The sequence below is a fragment of the Geotrypetes seraphini genome, chromosome 12, assembly GCF_902459505.1.
Source record: "Geotrypetes seraphini chromosome 12, aGeoSer1.1, whole genome shotgun sequence".
Classification (NCBI taxonomy): domain Eukaryota; kingdom Metazoa; phylum Chordata; class Amphibia; order Gymnophiona; family Dermophiidae; genus Geotrypetes; species Geotrypetes seraphini.
Window position 1 is genome coordinate 119,439,449 of NC_047095.1, and position 24,037 is coordinate 119,463,485.

Genomic DNA, 24,037 nt, shown 5'->3' on the forward strand with positions numbered 1-24,037 from the left:
AGAGGAGGAGCGATGGGGTCCTTCCAAGTCCCGCCTTCTATTGATGCGTCCGTCCCCCTATACCCCTCGCTCGCGGGAGCCGGAAGTTGCCTGCTCATTGGCTCCTCCCGCTAGTCAGCACAAAGGCTCTCGAGCGCGGAGAGAAAGAGCGAGAGGTAAGATGTGGGGGGGAGGAGGCAAAAGTTAGGCAACCGTATCGGGTTTGTATCGTCCTCGTTCTCCGCCATCCGCCTCCCTGCGCGGTCCATACCCGTTGCTGGGGTCTTTCTTCTTCCTTTCCGGCCGCCATTTCGCGGCTGGCCCGCCCGGAGATGGCTCCCGAAGGGACGGTGGAGTCGCTGTTAGCTGTGGCGGCCTCTGTGTAACGGGGAGGGGGAGGGGGGGGGGAATCCAAGATGGCGACGGCGCTCTTCCTATTGCCGCGGTCTCGGCCTCTTTTTAACGTTATCCGCCGGCCACGGCCGCCATCCCGCGCGCTCCGTCCCCCCTTCTCCCCGGTAGCGGGAGGCGGGTAGGCCGGGACCCCGCGTCACCCTCTATTTCCTGCCCGTGGGCCTGCGAGCGCGAGAGAGGCCCCCTCGACGCGTAGGCCTTGGTTAAGCTGAAGCTTTTAACCTGTTCCTTGCCTGCGGGAGGCAGGTTTTGGATCTAAGTTGCATAGCATGCAAAGGGTCCTAGCTTGGGTGTCACTTGCAGTGAGGAGTTCCATAATCATATATTTTGGGTAAGGGGTGCTGCTACGGTAGTCCTGGACTTTTTTGGGGGGAGGCATTGTGGGGGCACAAATTGCATGCTGGGAGGTGGAGTTCTAAGATACATATTTTGGCCTAGGGGGTTTATCGAAGCCAGTGGTCTCAAACCCTTTGCAGGGCCACATTTTGGATTTGTAGGTACTTGGCGGGTCTCTGAAAAAAGTAGTTAATGATTATTAAAGAAATGACAATTTTGCATGAGATAAAACTCTTTAATAATAATAACAACCTTATTTTTATATACTGCCATACCATATATAAAGTTTATAAATTTTTCCTTTTAGTTAAGTCTTAATAATAATATTGTAATTTATAGCCAACGAGACATATGATCAAGAAACTTTTGTTTTACTTTTGTGATTTATGATAAACATACTGAGGGCCTCAAAGTACCTGGCGGGCGAGTTTAGACCACTGATCTAAGCTTATATGGGGAGGTGGCAGTGCTGGGATCTCCTGAGCTGTATGGAAGAGGATGTTAGCTTTTGAGCTTAGCTAGTATTGTACATTTTTCAGTTCAAGGTCCTTCACTGTCGGATTCACTCCCTCTGTCTATTAGACTTCAATCATCTTTACATTGATTTAAGACACATTTAAAGACTTTATTTTCCTTTATAATGATGTCTATGGCTGATTATTGGATTATTTTGCAAAGTGCAAACTCCTGGAAGCCATGTAGTTCCCCTTTATGTGTTTCCTTTTTTTTCTCTTTTTTATCATAAAAATAGTTTATTCCCCCTTTCCCGGTCCTCACTTTCATGTGATGTTTTTAATGCACTGTCCTCGTGTCAAATAATTTCTAGATGGTTATAGCCATGTTGCGGGATATCAAATGTTAAATAAAACTTGGAAACTTAAGGTATTTATAACTGCAGAAGAGTGGCCAAACTGATAAAAAAAAAAAAAAAAAGGTAGGAAGCCCAAACAGGTTAGAGGTTTTTAGCTTGGCTGAAGGTGATATGGCAGATGTCTTTTCTCCGATTTACGCTTTAATTATGTGATTTGCAGTTAGCATGCTGAAGAATTGGTGGTGATTTGTTTAAATTAGATAATTGTTTAAAATAGCTAATGCATGTATGTTTCTGAAGGGCAAGTTCATTTATCCTTTATTGGTTGGACAGTGTTAGTGTTTCCACCTGCTTTTGGGAGTGAGCAACATGGATTGGTGGTTTCCTATTTAGCTCTTATCTCGCCCCCCCCCCCTCCACACACACACACCTTTATTACAAATCCTGAATACATACAAGTTCATTTGCCCATTAACTGATTGGTAAACTTCCAGTGGATCATAAACTTTGTCTAATCACAAGCATTGTTATACAACATTACATAACACAAATACTGTACCATGAAGCTCTAAGGGGATTACCATTTAAAGAATATCAGGCATCCAAATAGTTTTTAAAGCAAAAACCTTTAGCATTTTGATAAAGATGTGCATTCTAGGCTGTAGATTTTTATGTGAAACCCCCAGTTGAGAAAGTTCTTTTAAAACAAATTCTCTTGGAATCTGGGAAACAGTAATAAGGTATCCTGTAAATTTTTTTTAAACCTACTGCTCTTTAGAAAACGATCCAGTCCCACCTATATTAGGGAGCATTACCTTGTAATATCTTATAGACCATCATATATAATTTGATAGTGGATTCGAGCCTCTACCAATAACCAGTGTAAATCTAGCAAGCGGAGAGGTCAGACACCCATGCCCAACAATTCTTCCTTTCCAACAACATATTCCCTCCCCACCTCAGCATCTTTCCCTCACTCCCTCCATTGTTCCATCCTATGTCTCAAGTTCATGCTCCCCTCCCTCCCTTCTTGTGTCCCAACATGCCCCTCTTCATCCTTCCCTCCCTCTGTGCTGTGTCCAAAATTCGTGCGTGCGTGCCTTACTCCCTCCTGCAGGTGTTTACCTCCACTGGATGACTCCCTCCTCCCAGCCGAACTTCTCTTCAGAGAGCCATGGCTGCAGTAGACCCAGAAGCCTTTCCTCTGAGGTCAGAGGGAAGGCTTCCAGGTCAGCAGTGTGCAGTTGTAGGTAACATTTAAAAGTCAAACAAGTTGCTTATGTGCAGCAGGTGTTCTTCATAGAGAGCAGTTAGCATATTTCAGCCTGCTGTCTTTTTATCCCCAGATCTTCGGTTTTCAGAGAAGCACTTCCTTATTTCCTGAGATCATGGCAGAGAATGACGTGGACAACGAACTGCTCGACTATGAAGATGATGAGGTGGAGAACCAGGCTGCAGGTGATGCAACCGATGCCTCCACCAAGAAGGACGTGAAAGGCTCTTACGTCTCCATCCACAGCTCTGGCTTCCGGGACTTCCTGTTGAAGCCTGAGCTACTCCGAGCCATCGTAGATTGTGGCTTTGAGCACCCCTCTGAAGGTACACACATGGTGATTTAAGGTGGCTTGTTAGCATGGAGCTTGCCATGGAGTTGGGGAGTGGGTATTGGAGTTCTTCTCTCTGTTTTGCATATGGATAATTCCATGCCAACTGATCCAGTTTCAAAGAGGGTCTCCACTTGACATCTTCTGCGGACACAAAACAGTTGCCCAAATAACGGGGCCCCTTACTCTGGACCTAGTTGAGATCATGCCCCAAAACTTTAATAGAAGTCACAACATATCCCCTGAAAAATGTCACCGATTTCTGAGATAGTTGAGTGTGGAAAGCTCTGGACCACTTGACATGGAATGACCCAAACACCTAAGCCAGGGTATGTGGAGTATGACCTCGGATTTATTCCTCTTAACACTCGCCGTAGTACTTGCATTGTACCAAAGAGAGCTTCTCTCTGGAGTTCTTGTACTCAGCGTTTTTGGAAATACAGCACAATGCCATGTGCTGCTCTTTTGATAAACCAGTAGAAGCACAAGTCTTTATTAAGAACATAAGAATTGCTATACTGGTACACACCGAAGGTCCATCAAGCCCAGTATCCTGTTTCCAACAGTGGCCAACCCATATGTTGTATGTTGTAAATCCGTGTTCAGATCGGATCTTAATTAATTGATGTGAACCGCCTAGAACTCCTTGGGTATGGCGGTATACAAGAACATAATAATAATAATATCCCAAGTGGCAAAACAGTGGGGAAACTCCCCCATCTTCCTGAAAATCTTGATTCTTTAGCATTACATTACATTAGGGATTTCTGTTTCGCCATTACCTTGCGGTTCAAGGTGGATTACAAAAAGCTACCTGGTCATTTTCAGGGGGGATAGGGGGAATATTTGGTCCTATCCAGGGAAGATAAAGAATAGAGCAGGTTGTTTTGGGGAGTTAGTGGGAGGAAAGAAGGAACTTGTTATGTTAAGTCTTTTTCAGGGATTTCTTGAAAAGTATAGTCTATTTCTTTTCTGAATGTTTTGTAGTCTGGAGCATCCCTCCAGACTGGCACAGAAACGGATGGGTTTACACTCCTCTTCCAGCAAGTGGAGACTGAGCGAGTCACTAACTTTTGGCTGCAGTACAAGTGGCTGCGCAGTCTTCTAACAGTCGGTCTTTTCTCAGACTCCATGAGGTGGAGTGGTAAGATTGTGCAGTCTGTCTGTTTTGGGCCTGTTGAATCTGCTTAGGGAATTTTTCTGGTCCCTTTTGCTGTCTGGATAGAGTTTCGGGGGGTGCCACACTCAAAAGGATTGAGTCCATCCCCCTATTTCTCCCACCTCCCCAGGTTTTCTGTGTGTTTGTATGGCGCATTCAGTATGAGCACTTCAAAAAAGCAGAACAGGTGTTTTTTATGTGCCAGATTTTTATCAGTCGGAATGGTGAATTGTATTTATTACATTTGAAATACCGCAGCAGGCTTCTGTGTGGTTCGCACTGCTAAAATAAGATTGGGGTTAGGGAACGATAAAAGGAAGGATTATAGAGGAAAACATGGTCTATTGGTCTGTAGAGGAGCCAAATATTTTTAGGTGAAAAGGAAAAAGTTTTGAATGCTTTTAAAATGGAGGGTTTGATTCTCATCTTGCAGGAGGAGGGAATTCCTGCTCTACCATGTGAATAGAGCAATTAGTTGTGGGGAGGGGGGGCGTAAACCCAGGTTTTGACTCCAGATTTCTGCTGGAACACTTCACTTCTAAATGTCTTGTTTTCTTTCAGTGCAACATGAGTGCATTCCGCAGGCCATCCTGGGCATGGATGTGCTGTGTCAGGCCAAGTCGGGTATGGGCAAGACAGCGGTCTTTGTGCTAGCCACCTTGCAGCAGCTGGAGCCAGTTACGGGACAGGTGAGCACCTCCCTCTCTTTTTCTAACTCTTTGTGCTTGAGTGGTGAGTGGTAACTCTTTGTGCTTGAGGGGTGAGATCTTGCAAGTCGAATGTTCTTTGACTTTTGTCATGTTTGTTCTTAACAAAAGAAATCTTTGAATGTAATGTTTGAATACTGAAAGGACAAGATGGTACGAGTGTGTGGTGTGGCTTGAGACTTAAATGTTGGTGCAGGGTTGGTTTTCTAAAATATTTTGTATTTTGGTTTATTTGCATACGTAATTTCCTGATCTGTATTGTCTATGATTTGAAAGAGCAGAATATAAGCATTTGGTATTATATTAAACTAGTGTTTAAGCCCGTTACATTAATGGGTGCTAGAATAGATGTCTGTCTGTCTTTCTCCTGCCCCCCCCCTGTCTTTCTTCCTTTCTTTCTGTCTCTCTCCCTGCCCCATCTATTTTTTTTCTTTGTCTCTCTCCCTGCCCAGACCCTCACTGAAGCCGCCTTCCAGCGGTGCCAGCTAAGGGATACCTTGCCCTTTCCTCAATCCAGCTGTGGTCAGTTGCCCGCACACTCCTGGCGGGGGATGGGAGGGGTTCCTTTAGCTCTCGTTCGCTGAGGTGGTGGTGGGCCACCCCATCCATGCACTCTCTCTCTCCTACCTGCACTCCAAATGCCTGCTTCTCTCACCAGCCCAAAGCCTCTCTTTCTAGTGGCTATCCCATGTCTCTCTTCTCACCAACCCAGGCCCCAACTCCCAATCAGGCATCTCTTTCCGCCCCCACCCAACTATCATTCTCCTCCTTGTCCTCCACCCTCATCTCATGATTGATTCCCTTGCTCCTGCCCCCAGCTGACAGTCTAACCTGCCGGTTCCTTCTTCGGACAGATGGGAATGATCTCCCTCTCCCCCCTTGCTCCAGGGGAGTTTACTTTGGGGGGGGGGGTCACAGTCTTGGGCATCGGGAGTTTTGGTTGTTGTAAGCTCCCCTTTCCCCCTACATGCCAGCGATTGTTGGTTTTTGTTTTTTTTTTTATCAGCAGACAGAGAGAGGGTGGGAGGGGGGAGTGGCTGCCGTGGTGATCTGGCCGACTCCCTTGCTGGAGTTATTTTTCAGTTTAAAGGTGGCGCAGCGACTCCTCTAACGATCCCTGCCTGCATTAGAAGTCTTCTCTGAAGCAGGTGCGGCCCATGACAGGAACCGCGGCGGCACCTTTAAACTGAAAAATAACTCCGGCAAAGGAGCCGGCCAACTGGCAGTTCAAGTCGGAGCTTCGGTCTGGCCTGCTCGCCTTGCCATATTGTATTTTTTAGTTGAAAGACTTAGGGTTCTGTTTTTCGGTCTGGCCTGCTCCCTGCTCGCCCTGCCGTATTGTATTTTTTAGTTGAAAGACGCGGTGGCGGCTTCTCTCATGATCCCCACCTGCGTCGGAAGTCCGGCAATACGGCAGGGCGAGCAGGGAGCAGGCCAGACCGAAAAACAGAACCCTAAGTGTGCATGCGCGGCTTAGGGTTTTATTATATTGGATACTAGTCTTTAAGCCCGTTACATTAACGAGTGCTAGAATATATGTCTGTCTGTCTCTTTCCTCCCTCCATTTCCCTGTGTAGTGCTGTCTCTGCTTTCTTCCTCACTCTGCACTCTCAAGCTGTAACATTACTGCCTCACTTTTTCTCCCTGCAAGTATCTCTGCTCTCTTTCTCATCCCCAGTCTCTTTGCTCTTTTTCTCTTCTTGCAGGGGTCTCTGCTCTCCTTTCTCTCTATGTTCCTGATTCCTGCAAACTTCTGTTTTCTCTGTATGCTCCTGATCCTGTGTTTCCCTGTAGGTGTCTCTTCCTTTTTTTTTTTCCTTCTTCAGTCTCAGTTCTTTATCTGAACATTCCCTTCCTCAGTCTCTCCAACTGCAGCTCTCTTGCCCTCTAAGCCCCTACTGTGCATGTTGCTCCTGAACCCCTCTCACTGACCCTTGCGACTGCATCATTTTTGTTATGCCGGCTGGGTTTCCATAGCAAAATAGAGACTGACTCCCTCAATAAAGCCAACATATGAGAAGGACAAGCACTGCTATCTTCAGAGCTCAGAGACTTGTAACTCTGAAGAGGGGAAATTAATCCTCTCTTAGGATAAGAGTTTTTCATCCAATCATAGCTAGAGATGCAGTGAACAAGTCCAACTTAAGAAGGCAATTGTTTGTAATACTTGCAACGCTAATATATGAGTAAATTCTTTTTGTCTCAAAAATTAGGAGATTGCATTCAGGTTGTACAGAGAGTGAACTTATCTTATAAGCATGAAGATATATTCAGGGTCCCGACGCGGCCCCGTTTCGGCGTCTGCTTCAGGAGACCCCGCCACACACTGAAAAATGCTTGCAAAAGAGTCACACTGATAATGGAGTTCAAACTACGGTCTGAAATACAAAAACCAATAAACAAATTGAAATGCTACAGATACAGCCACCGACACTCAAAAAGCTGCTGGACCTGTGCAATTTTCATAAAAATTAACGGCTGAAGTACATGAAAGGCACAAAAAGCATACATACCAGTCAAACAATAGAAAACTTCTGTGCAACAAGGAACGCCGCCTCCCGCTCCGATATTTAAAAGCAGGAGGGGGAGGGGTGCTCCGAGCGCACGGACGTGATGACGTCATCAGTTCACAGCTGATGCATGAAAAAACTGTCAAACGCACTGCACAAACAGCTGTTGTCAAAGAAAAGCAGCCCATTCGATTTCGCCATTAAGGCCATGAGGGTGCAAAGTGTTTAGATTGAAGATCCACTTCTGTTCTCTCCTCCACAAAAATCGAGCGATGTCACCACCCCTAGGGCACTCAATACTGTCCAAAACTGTAAAAGTCAGATCTTCCAATGCATGGTGTGCTTGTTGCCAGTGTTGAACTAGAGGGGCCTCCTGCACCCCTGTTCGAATGCGACTCATGTGCTCCCCAATCCGTAATTTTAGTCTACGTGTAGTACATCCAACATACACCAGTTGACACGGACATGAAATCGCATACACTACATGGTGTGAGTTACAGTTAGTGCTGAGATGGGTATACTTCAATTGAGGAGGTAGTGACATTTGATGAATTGATACACTGAACACGCATACCCTGCAATGTCCACACGGAGAATGATGTCCCAGAGGAGGTAGCTGAGAGGGTTGACTCAAAAACTGAGAATGGGTCAATCTCTGTTTGAGATTCATGGCTTTAGAAAATGCAAACATGGGAATCTCATGAAAGGCATCATGAAACTGCAAAATGGGCCAATGACTTTTAATGATCTTTTTAATGTGGAACGCATGTATAGAATATGGTAAAACACACACCAAAGGACGTGATGATGGAGCAGGATGTGACTGTAGCAATAGAGAACGATTGGCGTACAAACCTCGCTTGTAGGCCTTCTTAAGGACTGATGATGGATAACCCTTCTGTAAAAATCTGTTCCTGACTTCTTCAGCCCTATACACATATTCTTCCACTGACGAGCATAATCTCCTAAGACGCAAGAACTGTCCAGTAGGGATGTTGTCTCTCAAGTGCTTAGGATGAAAACTATCATACTGGAGTAAATTGTTTCTGTCCGTAGGTTTACGGTAGATAGATGTCTGGAAAGTACCCTGATGTAGAGCAACAGTAATATCCAAAAAAGCAACCTGAAAACAGTCCCTGGTCATGGTGAACTGGAGATTCGAGTCACATTTATTAAGCCATTCAACAAAAGAGGAAAGTTCAAGCTCTGTGCCAATCCAGACCGCAAAGACATCATCGATGTATCTTTTCCAAAATAAAAAATGCTGCCAATGCTCTGAAGGGTACAAAAAATGATGTTCAAATTGTGACACATACAAACATGCTATGGAAGGGGCCATTTTTGACCCCATAGCTGTACCTTTAACCTGTTTGTAAAAGTGCTGGTCAAATTGGAAATAGTTAAAACTCAGTGCCACATGCGCCACATCAAGCAGAAATGAAATCCTGGATGCTGAAAAATCCATCTGCTGTAGCTCTGCGCGGATCACTTCAATGGCTTCCCGTTGTGGAATGTTGGTGTAAAGAGCTGCTATATCAAAGGTAAGTAATACAGCATCATGGGGCACATCCTGAAAAGTTGACAGAAACTGGATCATGCTGGTGGAATCCAAAACATAGGAGGGAGCCAAAGACACCCTTTCTTTGAGATGAAAATCTATAAATGCAGATAAAGGTTCAAGAAGAGACCCAATGCCGGAAACAATAGGTCTACCAGGAGGATGGGACACAGACTTATGAATTTTCAGAACGAAATAAATTACTGGTATCCTGGGGTAGGGATACCAGTAATTTATTTCGTTCCGAAAATTCATAAGTCTGTGTCCCATCCTCCTGGTAGACCTATTGTTTCCGGCATTGGGTCTCTTCTTGAACCTTTATCTGCATTTATAGATTTTCATCTCAAAGAAAGGGTGTCTTTGGCTCCCTCCTATGTTTTGGATTCCACCAGCATGATCCAGTTTCTGTCAACTTTTCAGGATGTGCCCCATGATGCTGTATTACTTACCTTTGATATAGCAGCTCTTTACACCAACATTCCACAACGGGAAGCCATTGAAGTGATCCGCGCAGAGCTACAGCAGATGGATTTTTCAGCATCCAGGATTTCATTTCTGCTTGATGTGGCGCATGTGGCACTGAGTTTTAACTATTTCCAATTTGACCAGCACTTTTACAAACAGGTTAAAGGTACAGCTATGGGGTCAAAAATGGCCCCTTCCATAGCATGTTTGTATGTGTCACAATTTGAACATCATTTTTTGTACCCTTCAGAGCATTGGCAGCATTTTTTATTTTGGAAAAGATACATCGATGATGTCTTTGCGGTCTGGATTGGCACAGAGCTTGAACTTTCCTCTTTTGTTGAATGGCTTAATAAATGTGACTCGAATCTCCAGTTCACCATGACCAGGGACTGTTTTCAGGTTGCTTTTTTGGATATTACTGTTGCTCTACATCAGGGTACTTTCCAGACATCTATCTACCGTAAACCTACGGACAGAAACAATTTACTCCAGTATGATAGTTTTCATCCTAAGCACTTGAGAGACAACATCCCTACTGGACAGTTCTTGCGTCTTAGGAGATTATGCTCGTCAGTGGAAGAATATGTGTATAGGGCTGAAGAAGTCAGGAACAGATTTTTACAGAAGGGTTATCCATCATCAGTCCTTAAGAAGGCCTACAAGCGAGGTTTGTACGCCAATCGTTCTCTATTGCTACAGTCACATCCTGCTCCATCATCACGTCCTTTGGTGTGTGTTTTACCATATTCTATACATGCGTTCCACATTAAAAAGATCATTAAAAGTCATTGGCCCATTTTGCAGTTTCATGATGCCTTTCATGAGATTCCCATGTTTGCATTTTCTAAAGCCATGAATCTCAAACAGAGATTGACCCATTCTCAGTTTTTGAGTCAACCCTCTCAGCTACCTCCTCTGGGACATCATTCTCCGTGTGGACATTGCAGGGTATGCGTGTTCAGTGTATCAATTCATCAAATGTCACTACCTCCTCAATTGAAGTATACCCATCTCAGCACTAACTGTAACTCACACCATGTAGTGTATGCGATTTCATGTCCGTGTCAACTGGTGTATGTTGGATGTACTACACGTAGACTAAAATTACGGATTGGGGAGCACATGAGTCGCATTCGAACAGGGGTGCAGGAGGCCCCTCTAGTTCAACACTGGCAACAAGCACACCATGCATTGGAAGATCTGACTTTTACAGTTTTGGACAGTATTGAGTGCCCTAGGGGTGGTGACATCGCTCGATTTTTGTGGAGGAGAGAACAGAAGTGGATCTTCAATCTAAACACTTTGCACCCTCATGGCCTTAATGGCGAAATCGAATGGGCTGCTTTTCTTTGACAACAGCTGTTTGTGCAGTGCGTTTGACAGTTTTTTCATGCATCAGCTGTGAACTGATGACGTCATCACGTCCGTGCGCTCGGAGCACCCCTCCCCCTCCTGCTTTTAAATATCGGAGCGGGAGGCGGCGTTCCTTGTTGCACAGAAGTTTTCTATTGTTTGACTGGTATGTATGCTTTTTGTGCCTTTCATGTACTTCAGCCGTTAATTTTTATGAAAATTGCACAGGTCCAGCAGCTTTTTGAGTGTCGGTGGCTGTATCTGTAGCATTTCAATTTGTTTATTGGTTTTTGTATTTCAGACCGTAGTTTGAACTCCATTATCAGTGTGACTCTTTTGCAAGCATTTTTCAGTGTGTGGCGGGGTCTCCTGAAGCAGACGCCGAAACGGGGCCGCGTCGGGACCCTGAATATATCTTCATGCTTATAAGATAAGTTCACTCTCTGTACAACCTGAATGCAATCTCCTAATTTTTGAGACAAAAAGAATTTACTCATATATTAGCGTTGCAAGTATTACAAACAATTGCCTTCTTAAGTTGGACTTGTTCACTGCATCTCTAGCTATGATTGGATGAAAAACTCTTATCCTAAGAGAGGATTAATTTCCCCTCTTCAGAGTTACAAGTCTCTGAGCTCTGAAGATAGCAGTGCTTGTCCTTCTCATATGTTGGCTTTATTGAGGGAGTCAGTCTCTATTTTGCTATTCAATAATTTTTCTGACTCTGTTGATACATAGTCCCTGCTGTTGTGGAAACATGGCTGGGTTTCCATGGCAACCCTGCTCACGAGTCTGAGTGTAGGGCCGTTTTGTTATTTCCTCGTGGGAAGCTGTCCGGGTCTGGCGGCGCCATGTCGGGGGGAGGCGGGGCCTCAGCATCAGAGGAGAAGCTTCCGCTCACACACATGCAACTGCAGGCACAGGCAGGCTTCGCCGGCTTCAATAAGTTTCTTTTCTAAAGCTCCGTGAAGGTAAGAGGGAGGGAGATAGATTTGGCCGTAGGTAGGGAGGGGGCCGCGCACGATCAGTGACCGTGCGCCTTCCCTCACTTAACTGCGGGGACAATGCATTCACCGCTCCATGGGGTGGTGGGTGGGTTTGTCCCTGCGCTTGCAGTGAGCACTTCCCCCCCCCCCACACTGTTTCAGTGGGTTACCCACAGCTAGCCACGGGTAACTGCCACCGTGTCATTCTCTAATTTGATGTTGTGGAGGAAAACCTATTAAAACGATTTACAACAAAATAGATGGCTTTCGGGAGATATGATTGAAGTTTACAAAATCCTGAGTGGAGTAGAACAGGCAAAAGTGCATCGATTTTTTTCACTGTCAAAAATGACAAAGACTTAGGGGACACTCGATGAAGTTACAGGGAAATACTTTTAAAACAATAGGAGGAAATTACTTTCACTCGAATAGTTAAGCTCTGGAACACATTGCCAGAGGTTATGGTAAGAGCGGATAGCGTAGCTGGTTTTAAGAAAGGTTTGGACAGTTTCCGGGAGGAAAAGTCCATAGTCTGTTATTGAGAAAGACATGGGGGAAGCCACTGCTTGCCCTGGATCGGTAGCATGGAATGTTGCTAATCTTTGAGTTTTGGCCAGGTACTAGGGACCTGGATTGGCCACTGTGAGAACAGGCTACTGGGCTTGATGGACCATTGGTCTGACCCAGTAAGGCTATTCTTATGTTCTTATCAAAGATCTATTAATTTATAGAAATAGTTGAAGAAAAGAGTAACACAGGTTTTAACTATTTAACATATATGTGGTCATCTTTCAGGTGAAATCTAGTGAACAGTAGTTTTGTACACTTTGCAAAGATAGTCTTTAATTCTTTTGGCAGGTATCTGTCCTTGTTATGTGTCACACACGGGAGCTGGCGTTTCAGATCAGCAAGGAGTATGAGCGCTTTTCCAAGTACATGCCCACTGTTAAGGTAAGGGGACCAGGCAGCTTCTATTGGGGAGGGGGTAAATTAAAATATGTGGGGAGCGGTGATGATAGAACATTGCATAATTGCTCAAGTGGGGGTAGAGTGCGGAGGGGAAAACTTGCTGTCGAAGGCTGTTCAGTTAAATGCTTTGAAAAAGTGTATCCTGATGTGAGGAAGTTGCGTAGGAAAAGGGCAATGCCATTTGGAGGATGGATTATTGGTATGGTGGCAGCTGCATGGTTCATCTGGTGGCTCTGGTGTCCTCCAAGGCAAACTTTCGCAGAGGAGGAAAGGAGCGACAAAATCACTTGGCATCAATTCTCACCTAATGCTTACCTTTCCTCCTTTGGCAGGTTTCTGTGTTTTTTGGGGGTCTCGCCATCAAGAAGGATGAGGAGGTGCTGAAGAAGAGCTGCCCCCACATCGTGGTGGGGACCCCTGGCCGCATCCTGGCGCTGGCAAGGAACAAGTGCCTGAACATGAAACACATCAAACACTTCATCCTGGACGAATGTGACAAAATGCTGGAACAGCTCGGTAAGGTCCACATCTTGCCACGAGGGTTTCCGCTGCATTCTTATCCACCGGAGTGTGGCTTTAGCCCAGGGATAGGGAACTCCGGTCCTCGAGAGCCGTATTCCAGTCGGGTTTTCAGGATTTCCCCAATGAATATGCACGAGATCTATTTGCATGCACTGCTTTCAATGCATATTCATTGGGGAAATCCTGAAAACCCGACGCATATGGCTTTCGAGGACCAGAGTTTCCTACCCCTGCTTTAGCCTGAGGCTGTTTGAGCTTTAGGATAGTGATTCCCAAGCCGGTCCCAGATGCTCTTTAACCAATAGTGTTCTAAGGATTTCCTTTTTTTTATAAATCTTTATTCATTTTCAAATATTACAACAAAGTGTATAATAATCAATCAGAAAGATTTTTAACTAATCACTTGACAATCTTATTTATATTCCTCCAAATATATAAATATAAAAGAATCCCACCCCACCCACCCATATATTAATAATTAACAATTATTATCATTCATAATCCCACCCCCTATATCTTATCCACTACTAAGTAAGGTGTTTAAGATGTCTGATCATTAGAATAAATAATCAATGGCCCCCAAATCTTTTTAAACTTATGATAATTTCCTTGTTGCATAGCAAGCACCCTTTCCATTTTATAAATATGGCACACTGAATTCCACCAAAAAGTATAATTTAGTTTAGTGTAATCTTTCCAATTTCCTGTAATCTGCTTGAATGGCAACCCCTGTTAATATTAATACAAGTTTATTATTATTAGCTGAAATTGGGCTTTTAAATCTCATTGAAGTACCAAATAATATAGTATCATATGAAAGGGCAACATGATTTTCTAACAATAAATTAATTTGGGGCCAAATTAACTTCCAAAAGGCATTTATATAGGGACAGAAAAATATCAAATGGTCCAATGTCCCAACTTCTAAACCACAATGCCAGCATCTATTGGACCTTGAACTATCCAACTTCTGTAAACGACTGGGGTCCAAAAAGCTCTATGCAACAAAAAAAAACCAAGTCTGTCTCATAGATGCTGCCCTTGTAGTTTTTATTCTCCAAGACCAAAAACGTGGCCATTGAGAGGCAGAAATTTGGTGCCCAAGCTCAATGCTCCAAATATCCCTAAGAATAGTTTTTTATTCAAATATCCATATAACAATTTATTACCACTGTGCGGCTTGGTGACCCAAGAAATCCGCTTGAAAGCACAGGAATTCCAGACTATATTGAGAATTAAGAATTTTCCATTCAGGGAAACCCTCCTGAATAGCCTGCTTCAACTGCAACCATTTAAAGCTTTGTGACTTATTTAAACCAAATTTATGTTTCAATTGTGAAAAACTAAGCAATGATCCATTTATAATCACATCATTTAAAGTCCGTATGCCTGCAATAATCCAATGCTTCCAAACCCGCCAATTTTGATCTTGGAGTTTACCCAAATGGATTGATTTAATGATTTAGAAATTGGATCTGGTGATAAATTACTAACATAACGTAAGGTTTTCCATGTATCCAACAAAATTCTATTATCTTTATTTCCTGGGCAAATTTATACTAATAAGATGAGACAAATGCAAAGGAAACAGGAGCCCCCATTCCAAGTACAACCAGTCTGGTACATTTTCCATGAGATCTGGGAGGATCCAATACATACCCTGTCTTAGAATATAGGCTTGATGATACCTATAAAAATTCTAAGGATTTCCAATGTGAATATATATGAGAGAAATTAGCATGTACTGGTTACCAGTGGAGTGTAAAATCTGTGTGATGGCTTTCAAAATGTTGTATGGTATGGTCCCAGCCTATAAAGGCGCATTAGGCTCAGAAAACAAATGGTATTTAATTTTTCCTAGAGCATTATGTTTATATCATATCAAGGATCTAGGATTTAGAGCTCATTGCTTGATACTGTTCATTTAATATCCGACTATATTGCCTTCTGAGAGGCGCTTAAAAAAATTATTAAATAAGTTTGCAAAGTCTTAGCAAAGTTCGCAATGATTCACAGCAGTAGTGCTGTCTCCATCTGTTGGTAAGAGTAAGTATAGTCGCACATTTGGACAGGTCTGGAGGGACGAAACATAGATCTAATTTCTTCTTGTATGCAAATTTGACTCATGCTTATTCATTGTGGATATATCCTAAAAACCTGACTTGGCTGAGTGTCTGCTAAGGAGACTTGGTTAAGAACTGGTGTAGTGGTTTTTTTGTCACACACAGGTGCATTTGTGAGGTTGGAGCGCACCAGAACATAGATTGGAGGGCCAACAATGCTCAGACAACCAGGAGAACCAATTTTGTTGTCCAGTGCTTGTGTGGCTCTAATTTCTCTTTCTGTTCTGCTGAAAAGGCAAGGTTTGTTTGCTTAAGAGCCACTCGAGGTCCTGCTCTGCCTTGCTCGTGAGCCCCATAAGTCCCAAGGACAGGAAGTGATGTAAAATTACTTCCTGTGACCGCTGGTTTCTTTTTCAGTCCTAAGTGCTGTGAGAGCAGAAGTTTTGTAATCTCTAACCTCAAAATTCTGTTATAATTTGAAGCATCTGTTATCATTTTAATCTCCCCTCCGAAATCTTACACTGTTGGCTTTCTCTTTTCTCAGACATGCGACGTGACGTCCAGGAGATTTTCCGCATGACCCCGCATGAGAAGCAGGTCATGATGTTCAGCGCCACCCTGAGCAAGGAGATCCGGCCTGTTTGCCGCAAATTCATGCAGGATGTAAATACCTCTTCTAAAGCCTCTATACAAAACAGTGGCGGCAACAGCAGCAGCAGCATTCTCCTCCCCTCTGCCTACATACCTACCCCAAGACCATCAAAATGTCTCCCTTGGAGAAGGGGCAACAGAGTAACCTCTCAGTCTGCACCAACAGCCTTCTCCCTTCCATCTCTCTTAATCTGTATGCGCGGGTAAAGAGCTGTTCGGGAGGGGGGCGCGAATGAAGCAACAAAAGTGCCATCATCTGTCGCTTGTCCCTTACAGCAAGAAAGTTCCAGCATAGGTCACAAGGATCAGCTGCATGGCGAGAGAATCCATCCAGTTCTCGGCACTCGGTCGGGAGAAGGAGCCTTGCTGCTCCTTGCCCGGGGAGCAGGGCACAGTTACGAAGCGCGTTCCAAGATGGTAGCTATGCAGAAGCCCCCTCTGTATGAGTTTTCAGCTCATTTCTCTCGTGCACTTGAGTAGACGTGAACCTAGCAACTCATTAGCAAGGATCAAACACCCATCGGGAGGAGGGAGTCAGAAACAGAGGTCAAAAGAAAAAAAAAAAATGGGAGTAGCCAGAACAAAACTTGAGATGTCGCGGTCTTGGGTTGGAGGGGGCTATCTCCCCTTCCCCCCCCCCCCCAGGTGCACTTAGAGCAGCATAGAAAGAATGCGGAAGATTTGGTCGGGTGTAATTAGGGAAAGCGTTAGGACCAGCCTGTCTTCCCTCAAGACAATCTGCCCCTTCGGCCCTGTATGCAAAACCCCCTTTAAAAAAACAAAACAAAAGTCTGGGAGATGAGGCGCGGTACATGGTCACAGCAGCCTGGGAGATCCACCAGATGATTTTACCTGCAGCCACCCCCTCTCCCACCCTTCCCCCCTCTCCCCCCCACCTCAATTCCTCCAAAGGAGACTGAAAACACCGTGACCAAGAGAGTGGATGTGATCCTAGAAGAGGCTTGGCCATGTGAGCCGTCCTTCAGGGAAGAGGCACCGAGACCTTAGTTCCTCTCCCTGTCTGATGTCGGGGGGTTGGGCCCCCTTCCTCTCCCGCTCCGCAGAAGAGCTCGTGAAAGGATGAGGCTTCAGGAGCTGGTCCTTCTCGCCAGGATCTGATTTATCCTTTTTTCCAGCTGTGGTGGTGGTCGTTTTTTATTTTTTATTTTTTTTTTTTCCCCCATAAGTTCTTGTTTTTGGTTTTTGAAAGGGTTAACTGTCTCCTGTGCAAAAGGAGGTTATAAGGCACCATGGGCTATTTCCTGGAGCAAGCTGTTGTTTTTGCCGGCCTCTGAGCCGCTTGGGAAAACGAACAGATTTTGGGTGGGCGGGAATAGCCCTCTAAAGTGATGCTGTATCCTGTACTTTGGGGGTGGGAGGAGGAGGGGGGAGTTTTTTGAAGATATAAAAACTTTAGGTAAATTGGTGGCGCCCTTCCACGTTACTCACAAACTAAAAATTTATAATTCATAAAATGGTGGTGGGGGGGGCTTCCAGTGCTTTTGAACGTTTACATTATAGGAAGGGCTGGACAATACCATTTTGGACTCTGGTAGTTGTCTGGAGTTTGCCAGGTCAATCTATTTCCAGGCAGCAATATACTTAACTCTTTAGTTATTGGTAGGAGTGTCTGCAGAGATAGACTAGCTGGCTGCAAATAAAACATTGCAGCTGCTAGATTAGATTATATGAGGGCAGAGCAAACCAAATAACCTCCCCCCAGCAGTCATTTAGTCACTTTTTTCTAAACTCTGTATTGGCTCTCTGATTATGATTTATCCTACGAGTGGCCAGGGAACTTCTAGGGGTAAGATAGAGGTTACAGATACACTTGGGATGACAGAGAGAGAGCAGAAATCTCGTAGATTGATGGTTCTGAACCCTTTAACAACAGCTACTGCTAGATTCGCATCATTACCTCTCTTCATTCCTCGGCATCACAGTTTTCCTTGGTCTCCCATCCCCTACCTTCTTAGATATTTTTTTTCTCCCCCCCCTCCCCCCTCGTGACCCTCTGGACAAGTCGCTTTCTTTAATCCCCTTTTACCCACATCCTTCTGAAGGCGTAATTTTAGATGTCAGAAGAAAAGCCGACAGTTGAGAAGGCAGCTACAAGTGCTATGTGGCAGGAGGCTATGTGGCAGAGGAGCAGCTGGGAAGGTGGGAGGAAAGGAGACAGGCAAGAGTCATGATGACAGCAGAGGCTGTGACCTACTGTCACATTTTCACAGAACACCTGAGACTTCCCTGCAGCACTCCAGTTCTGATTTCCAGCAGAGATTTTAACCAATGTATTCAGGCATAATTTGTAAGACAAACTGGACTGTTGTCTTTGTGCCTTACTTAAATGCCTTGGCCTGTAAGGTACCACCAGAGCCTCTGTGGCTATTAAATAGCTCAGCAGCAATGGATAATCACGATAGTGCAGTGAATCACAAACTGTGCCATGAGATACCGGCACCAGCTGACTGCCTACAGGATGTGCCTCTTGGGAGAGAGGCACATCCTGTAAACCGGCGCCTCTCTTCCTCCCCAGCACCTCTACTGCTCTCTGTCCCACTCCTGTTAAATTCCCCCCCCCCCCCCCCCCCCCCACTGCTGGCTGAAGGCCCCATCTGCAGGGTCTTCGTGCAGATGACGATGTGATGTCATGCATGCGTATGACATCATCACATCGACATCTTCGCACTTACGGGTGCCAGTGTGCTGCGGCTGGAAATAGTTTGCGAGACACTGCTGTAGTGTGATGTTACGGGGAAATCCTGGAGTAGAGTGATTTCATAAAAGAGAGAAGGACCCGAATCCTAAAATGGCTCTGCCCAGCACCTGATAAACTTTGTGATCTTCAGAATTTTAAAGACACTTTTAAGGAGGCAAGCCCTCCCCCCACCAAACTATTAAACATTTTTTTACCTAGCAAAGGGTAGAGTGAGGTGTGTTGCTATCTGACTTCCTCTGAGTCTAGGACACGAATTTTAAGTGGGAAGGGGGTAGCATTGAGTATTTTAATTGCCCCCTCCTGTTCAGAAATGTCACATTGCTTCTTGATCTTACGGTGGTTGCTTTTGCAAGAGTGTGGAAGCCATTTTGAAAGTCAACGCTTCCCTCACCCCCTTCCAGAAGCTAAATGGGTTTGAAAGCACCATTTAGCCCCTTGAGATTTTAGGGGGCAATATGACATGTTCATTGGGCAAAAGGAGCGTATGGCTAAATTAGTGGTAGGCAATCAGAGGAGGGGGCCCCCCACTCCCCCTTATGTGGCTGGTTTGGCACCCCCCTTGGTTTAACCCCTAGTTTCCTCCCCAGCCGATGGAGATCTTTGTGGATGATGAGACGAAGTTGACACTGCACGGCTTGCAGCAGTACTACGTGAAGCTGAAGGACAATGAGAAGAACCGGAAACTCTTCGACCTGCTGGACGTGCTGGAGTTCAACCAGGTAACCCTTGCGTTGGAGAATGAACGGGAACAGAGCAGCCATCTCATTGTTGGGTGTGCAGTCGTGTGACGTGTTTTCTCGGTGATGAGCTTTGACCTTTTCCTCTCCGTCCTCCACCAGGTGGTGATCTTCGTGAAGTCTGTACAGAGATGTATTGCACTGGCGCAGCTTCTGGTGGAGCAAAACTTCCCTGCAATTGCGATTCACCGTGGTATGGCCCAAGAGGAGAGGTGAGAGGCCACCCATCTTCTCCATTTTGTCTTGGGGTGGAATTTCTTCCCTGCATCGTAATTGCAGCTGTTAAGAAGAATGCATTTCCTTGGCTAACTAGGGGAAGTTTGAGCCAGTAGTGGACCCATAAAACCTAGGTTTTCCTGTGCCTGCACTTTCAGCTGCAGAAGATGGAACCCATGTCTTCTGACCTCCCCAGCACTTGCAGTTTCTGGGTAGAGAATGACATGGGGACACACTTTTTTTTTCCCCCATGGGAACTCATTTTCCCGCCCCATTCCTTCAAGTTCCATCCTCATCTGCACAAACCTCACACTTTAAAATCATAAGTGTTTGAGGCTTGTGCGGTTAAGGTAGAGCTTAAGGAATGGGACGGGTACAGTGACAAAATTTGTGCGGATGGGGAAAAGTTTTGACCCCGTGTCATTCTCTATTTCTGAGCTCCACTCCAGACGCCTGCTCAAACTCTATTCACCACCACACACACACACACAGCTTAAGCCTTTTCAGCAAGAGCCAGAGTGAACCCTTGGTCTTCATCTTATCAGTAACCATTTAAATTTGTCATGTCTCTTTGCAAATCCTTTCAGCAAAGCTTTCCATTGTACAGTTGCATGGGTGCTTGTGGTCCCAGAGTAATTTCTCTACACACAATCTCCTGCCTACTCCCAGGTTATCCCGCTATCAGCAATTCAAAGACTTTCAGCGACGTATCTTGGTAGCCACCAACCTTTTTGGTCGTGGTATGGACATCGAGAGGGTCAACATTGCCTTTAACTATGACATGCCAGAAGATTCGGACACCTACCTGCACAGAGTATGTCCCTGCTTTGGGTTAGGGGTTGTAAGAACTGTTTGTGGTGCTCATCGCTCTGGTTACAATAAGTAGCCAGTTGTAGCTTCATATCGTCCATGCCAGACTAGTCCAGACAGTGGGTTATGATCCTCTGCTATCTGAGGAGACGGTTGAAGAAAAATTCTCAGGACTCACTTTGCTTCTTAGTTAAGGAGCTGGTGCTGTCTGCCGCTGTTCACGTAGAGAATGATAGAGGGAAAAATTTGTCCATGTACCAGCGGAATCTCAATTTCCCGTCCCATCTCCTCAAGCTCTCCTCGTCTGTACAAACCTCGAACACTTTATAATCATAAGTGTTTGAGGCTTGTGCGGTTATGGCAGAGCTTGCAGGGCTGGAACAGGGGCAGAACTCACAGGAACGGGACAAATTTGTCCTCGTGTCATTCTGTAGTTTCTCTGTCTCCATCAAATAGTGTAAATGGAAACCTAGTACTCCAGTGACATCAGTCCACAAATTAGGGTCTCTGGGCTGTTCTCCAGTGGTGGATCTACAATCTTTTCAGCTGATTTTTAGTTGGGCCAAGTTCCTGAGGGTCTGCTTTAGATAGTGAGTGCCAGTGTTTATGCTTTTAAGGTTTCAGCCTCTGATAGAGTAGGCTTATATAACATGGCATGACACCCTAGGTGGATAAAAGCCAACTAAATGTTTTACATGTCAGATTTTATCATGCTGTGTGCTATGCCAGTGATTCTTAAACCTGTCCTGGGGGATCCCCAGCCTGTCAAGTTTTCAAGATGTCCCTAATGAATATGCATGAGGCAGATTTGCATATAATAGATGTGACAGGCATGCAAATCTGCCTCATGCATATTCATTAGGATTTCCCCAATGAATATGCATTGAAAGCAGTGCATGCTCATAGATCTCATGCATATTCATTGGGGAAATCCTGAAAACCCAACTGGAATATGGCTCTCGAGGACTGGAGTTCCCTACCCCTGCACTATGGTCTATAAGTTGTGCTCTGTAAACCTTGAGATGATATCTGTCAAGTGCAGACCAGTGTAGGGAGAGAAGTGTTGTGCTCTGTCCAGCAAAGCATTCATTAATGACAACGCCTCACTACCCATGCAGGTGGCCCGGGCAGGCCGCTTTGGCACAAAGGGCCTGGCCATCACTTTCGTGTCAGACGAGAATGATGCTAAAATACTGAATGACGTGCAAGATCGCTTCGAGGTGAACATCAGCGAGCTTCCAGACGAGATCGATATCTCCTCATACAGTGAGTCTTCACGCAACTCCCACTTGCCGTCCTTATGAGACACAACATTGTAAAAACATGTAGAGAGAACATTCTCCGTTTCTGTGCCAGGCTGTGAAATCAAAAATTCTATCTGAAAAGGGGAAGGGAATGGGGATTTGTATATCGCCTTTTTGTGGCTTTTTGGCATTTCAAAGCGATGGGCACTGGGGGCTAGGGTTACAAGGAGCAGCACTGGGATTTGATCTCACAACCTTTAGGGGCAGAGGCAGCAGCTCTGCTGGTAAGGGTGGAGGAGGGGCAGGGGTTATACTTGAGTTGGTCTTAGCCTGGGGTGGAAATTACATTGGTGCCAGGTAGCAAAATTTTCTAATTCTTTTTTTTTTTTTTTTTCTCACCTCTTTTAGTTTTCCTTCACCCCTTTCTATCCTGCGTTCTTTACCAGCAGGCAGTAGCAGCCATGGTGGCTCCTTGGCCCGGCTGCAGATGACCAGTTTAGAGATGCCTGAATGCCCCAATGCTCAAAATTTTTCCACTTGTTTGAGCATTTAAGCAGTGAGACTTTAATATCTTAAACAAAAACAGCAGAATTTCACATGGAACAACCCCAAACCCCGCATCACTTATAGAGCCTTTGTTCCAGAAACACTTTGTGTCCTGGAATGTGACCATCTCAGGGAAAGCATAACTAAAGTTAGCAGATCCAAAATACTGAGCAGACAATTCCCCCCCCCCCCCCCCCCCCCCCTCCCAATGACATGGGTCCATAAGCAGTCTGTAATAGAACTTTGCTGAGTCCACTCTTGATTCTCTCATGGTTACTTTGCCTTTCCTAAGCTCCATGAAACTCTGCAGTTTCTATTTTATGGTTGGGAGCAGGAGAATGAGCAGTTCCAGGCATGAAACACCTTGAAATCATTTGTTTATAGCATCAATGTGCTTTTTCCTAACTTTTGCACTGCTCCTGATCAACATGTTTTCACTTATGTGGCTTTAACTGCTTTTTGAGGGGGGAGGGGGTATTTTCTGTGTTTGCTCACTGTCTTCTCTCTTCTCCACAGTTGAACAGACCCGATAAAAAGGAGAAAGTCCAGGCCATCTGTTTCATTTCATTATGTATTTTTTTTAACTTTGAGGGGAGAGATGGGTCATACTACTTACAGCAGTGGGGACAAACCATTTCCTCCCTTAATCCCTTCTCTCGGACACGGACAGCTTTGTTGTCATTGGAAGAGTTTGTGGACCTGCAAGCATACTGTTTGAAAATTCTGGACAAATAAAGTCTTGTCTTCTTTCCACTTGAGTGTGTTGGTAGAAGTAAGGGGGGATTGTTGTGGTGATCCCAGTGGATAAGATTCATCTTGGAGATTGCCACAAATGAATACAGGTACAGTACATCTGGCCAAAAAGCTTGATGTCATTTCTGGAACTATGAAACAGAGGAGCGGAGGGATCAATGTACTCTTTGCCAACACTAAAGATTTCATCAATGCATCTTTACAGGTTTCCAGAGTCCAGTACAGTCGAGGAACCCTTCTCTATTACGGATCCTAAGTTGTTGTTTTGTTTTTTTTTTATGACTCCTAGCTTGGCGCTTTTATACAGATGTGGACGCATTGCCCTTCATTACCGTAGGTGCATTGTATGCGTGTGCATGGAAATCTTGCCACTGTTAACGAGAGAGTTGTACAGCTGTATTTGATGTTTTCTTCTAATTTTTTTGATTGTACTGGTTTAGTAATTAAATAAGTGGTAGTGTTAAGTGGGAGTTGGTTGAGTTCTCTTTACTTTTGGGGAAGGGGTACTTGAAACGAATCAGGCCGAAGTCAGCAGAGGTGCTAGAGCAATTTGACAAACTCCGTAGATGATTCGTACTCTTTAATATATTGCTGAACTTAAGTGCTGACCTTCATGATGCACAATAGTTAAAATGGAATCATAAAACAAATGTTTTTCCCAGAATTCTAAAGTAGAGAATGACATGGTGACAAAATTCATCACAGTTCCCATCCCCACAGATAACTGCGGGAAACCATTTCGTGCCATTCTATAGTGTCCGTCTCAACCTCGGTCCTTCTCCACCAGCATTCTTCAATGCAGAGCTCAAGGGTCAGTGGCTGGAAACCATCCCGTGTTGTTCTTTAGTGTCCATCTCAATCTCAGTCCTCCACCAGCATCCTTTAATGCAGAGCTAGAGGGTCAGTGGCTGGAAATCATCCC

At 44.9% G+C, this 24,037-nt stretch overlaps 1 protein-coding gene across 2 annotated transcripts; it reads left to right on the top strand.

Annotated features, from left to right (window-relative positions):
• On the top strand, positions 1-23,585 carry LOC117346487 (spliceosome RNA helicase DDX39B). 2 transcript variants are annotated; one of them, XM_033916140.1, is made up of 11 exons: positions 1-155; positions 2,887-3,139; positions 4,865-4,992; positions 12,744-12,836; positions 13,187-13,370; positions 15,984-16,102; positions 19,397-19,528; positions 19,649-19,758; positions 20,432-20,576; positions 21,691-21,838; positions 22,879-23,585. In XM_033916140.1, the coding sequence occupies exons 2-11, from the start codon at positions 2,929-2,931 to the stop codon at positions 22,893-22,895; spliced, it is 1,287 nt and encodes a 428-aa protein (XP_033772031.1). In that variant the 5' UTR covers positions 1-155; positions 2,887-2,928; the 3' UTR covers positions 22,896-23,585. The 2 variants fall into 2 exon arrangements, with proteins under 2 accessions (XP_033772031.1, XP_033772032.1); XM_033916141.1 differs by lacking the exon at positions 1-155 and adding an exon at positions 178-724.
• Positions 23,586-24,037: the final 452 nt, after the last annotated feature.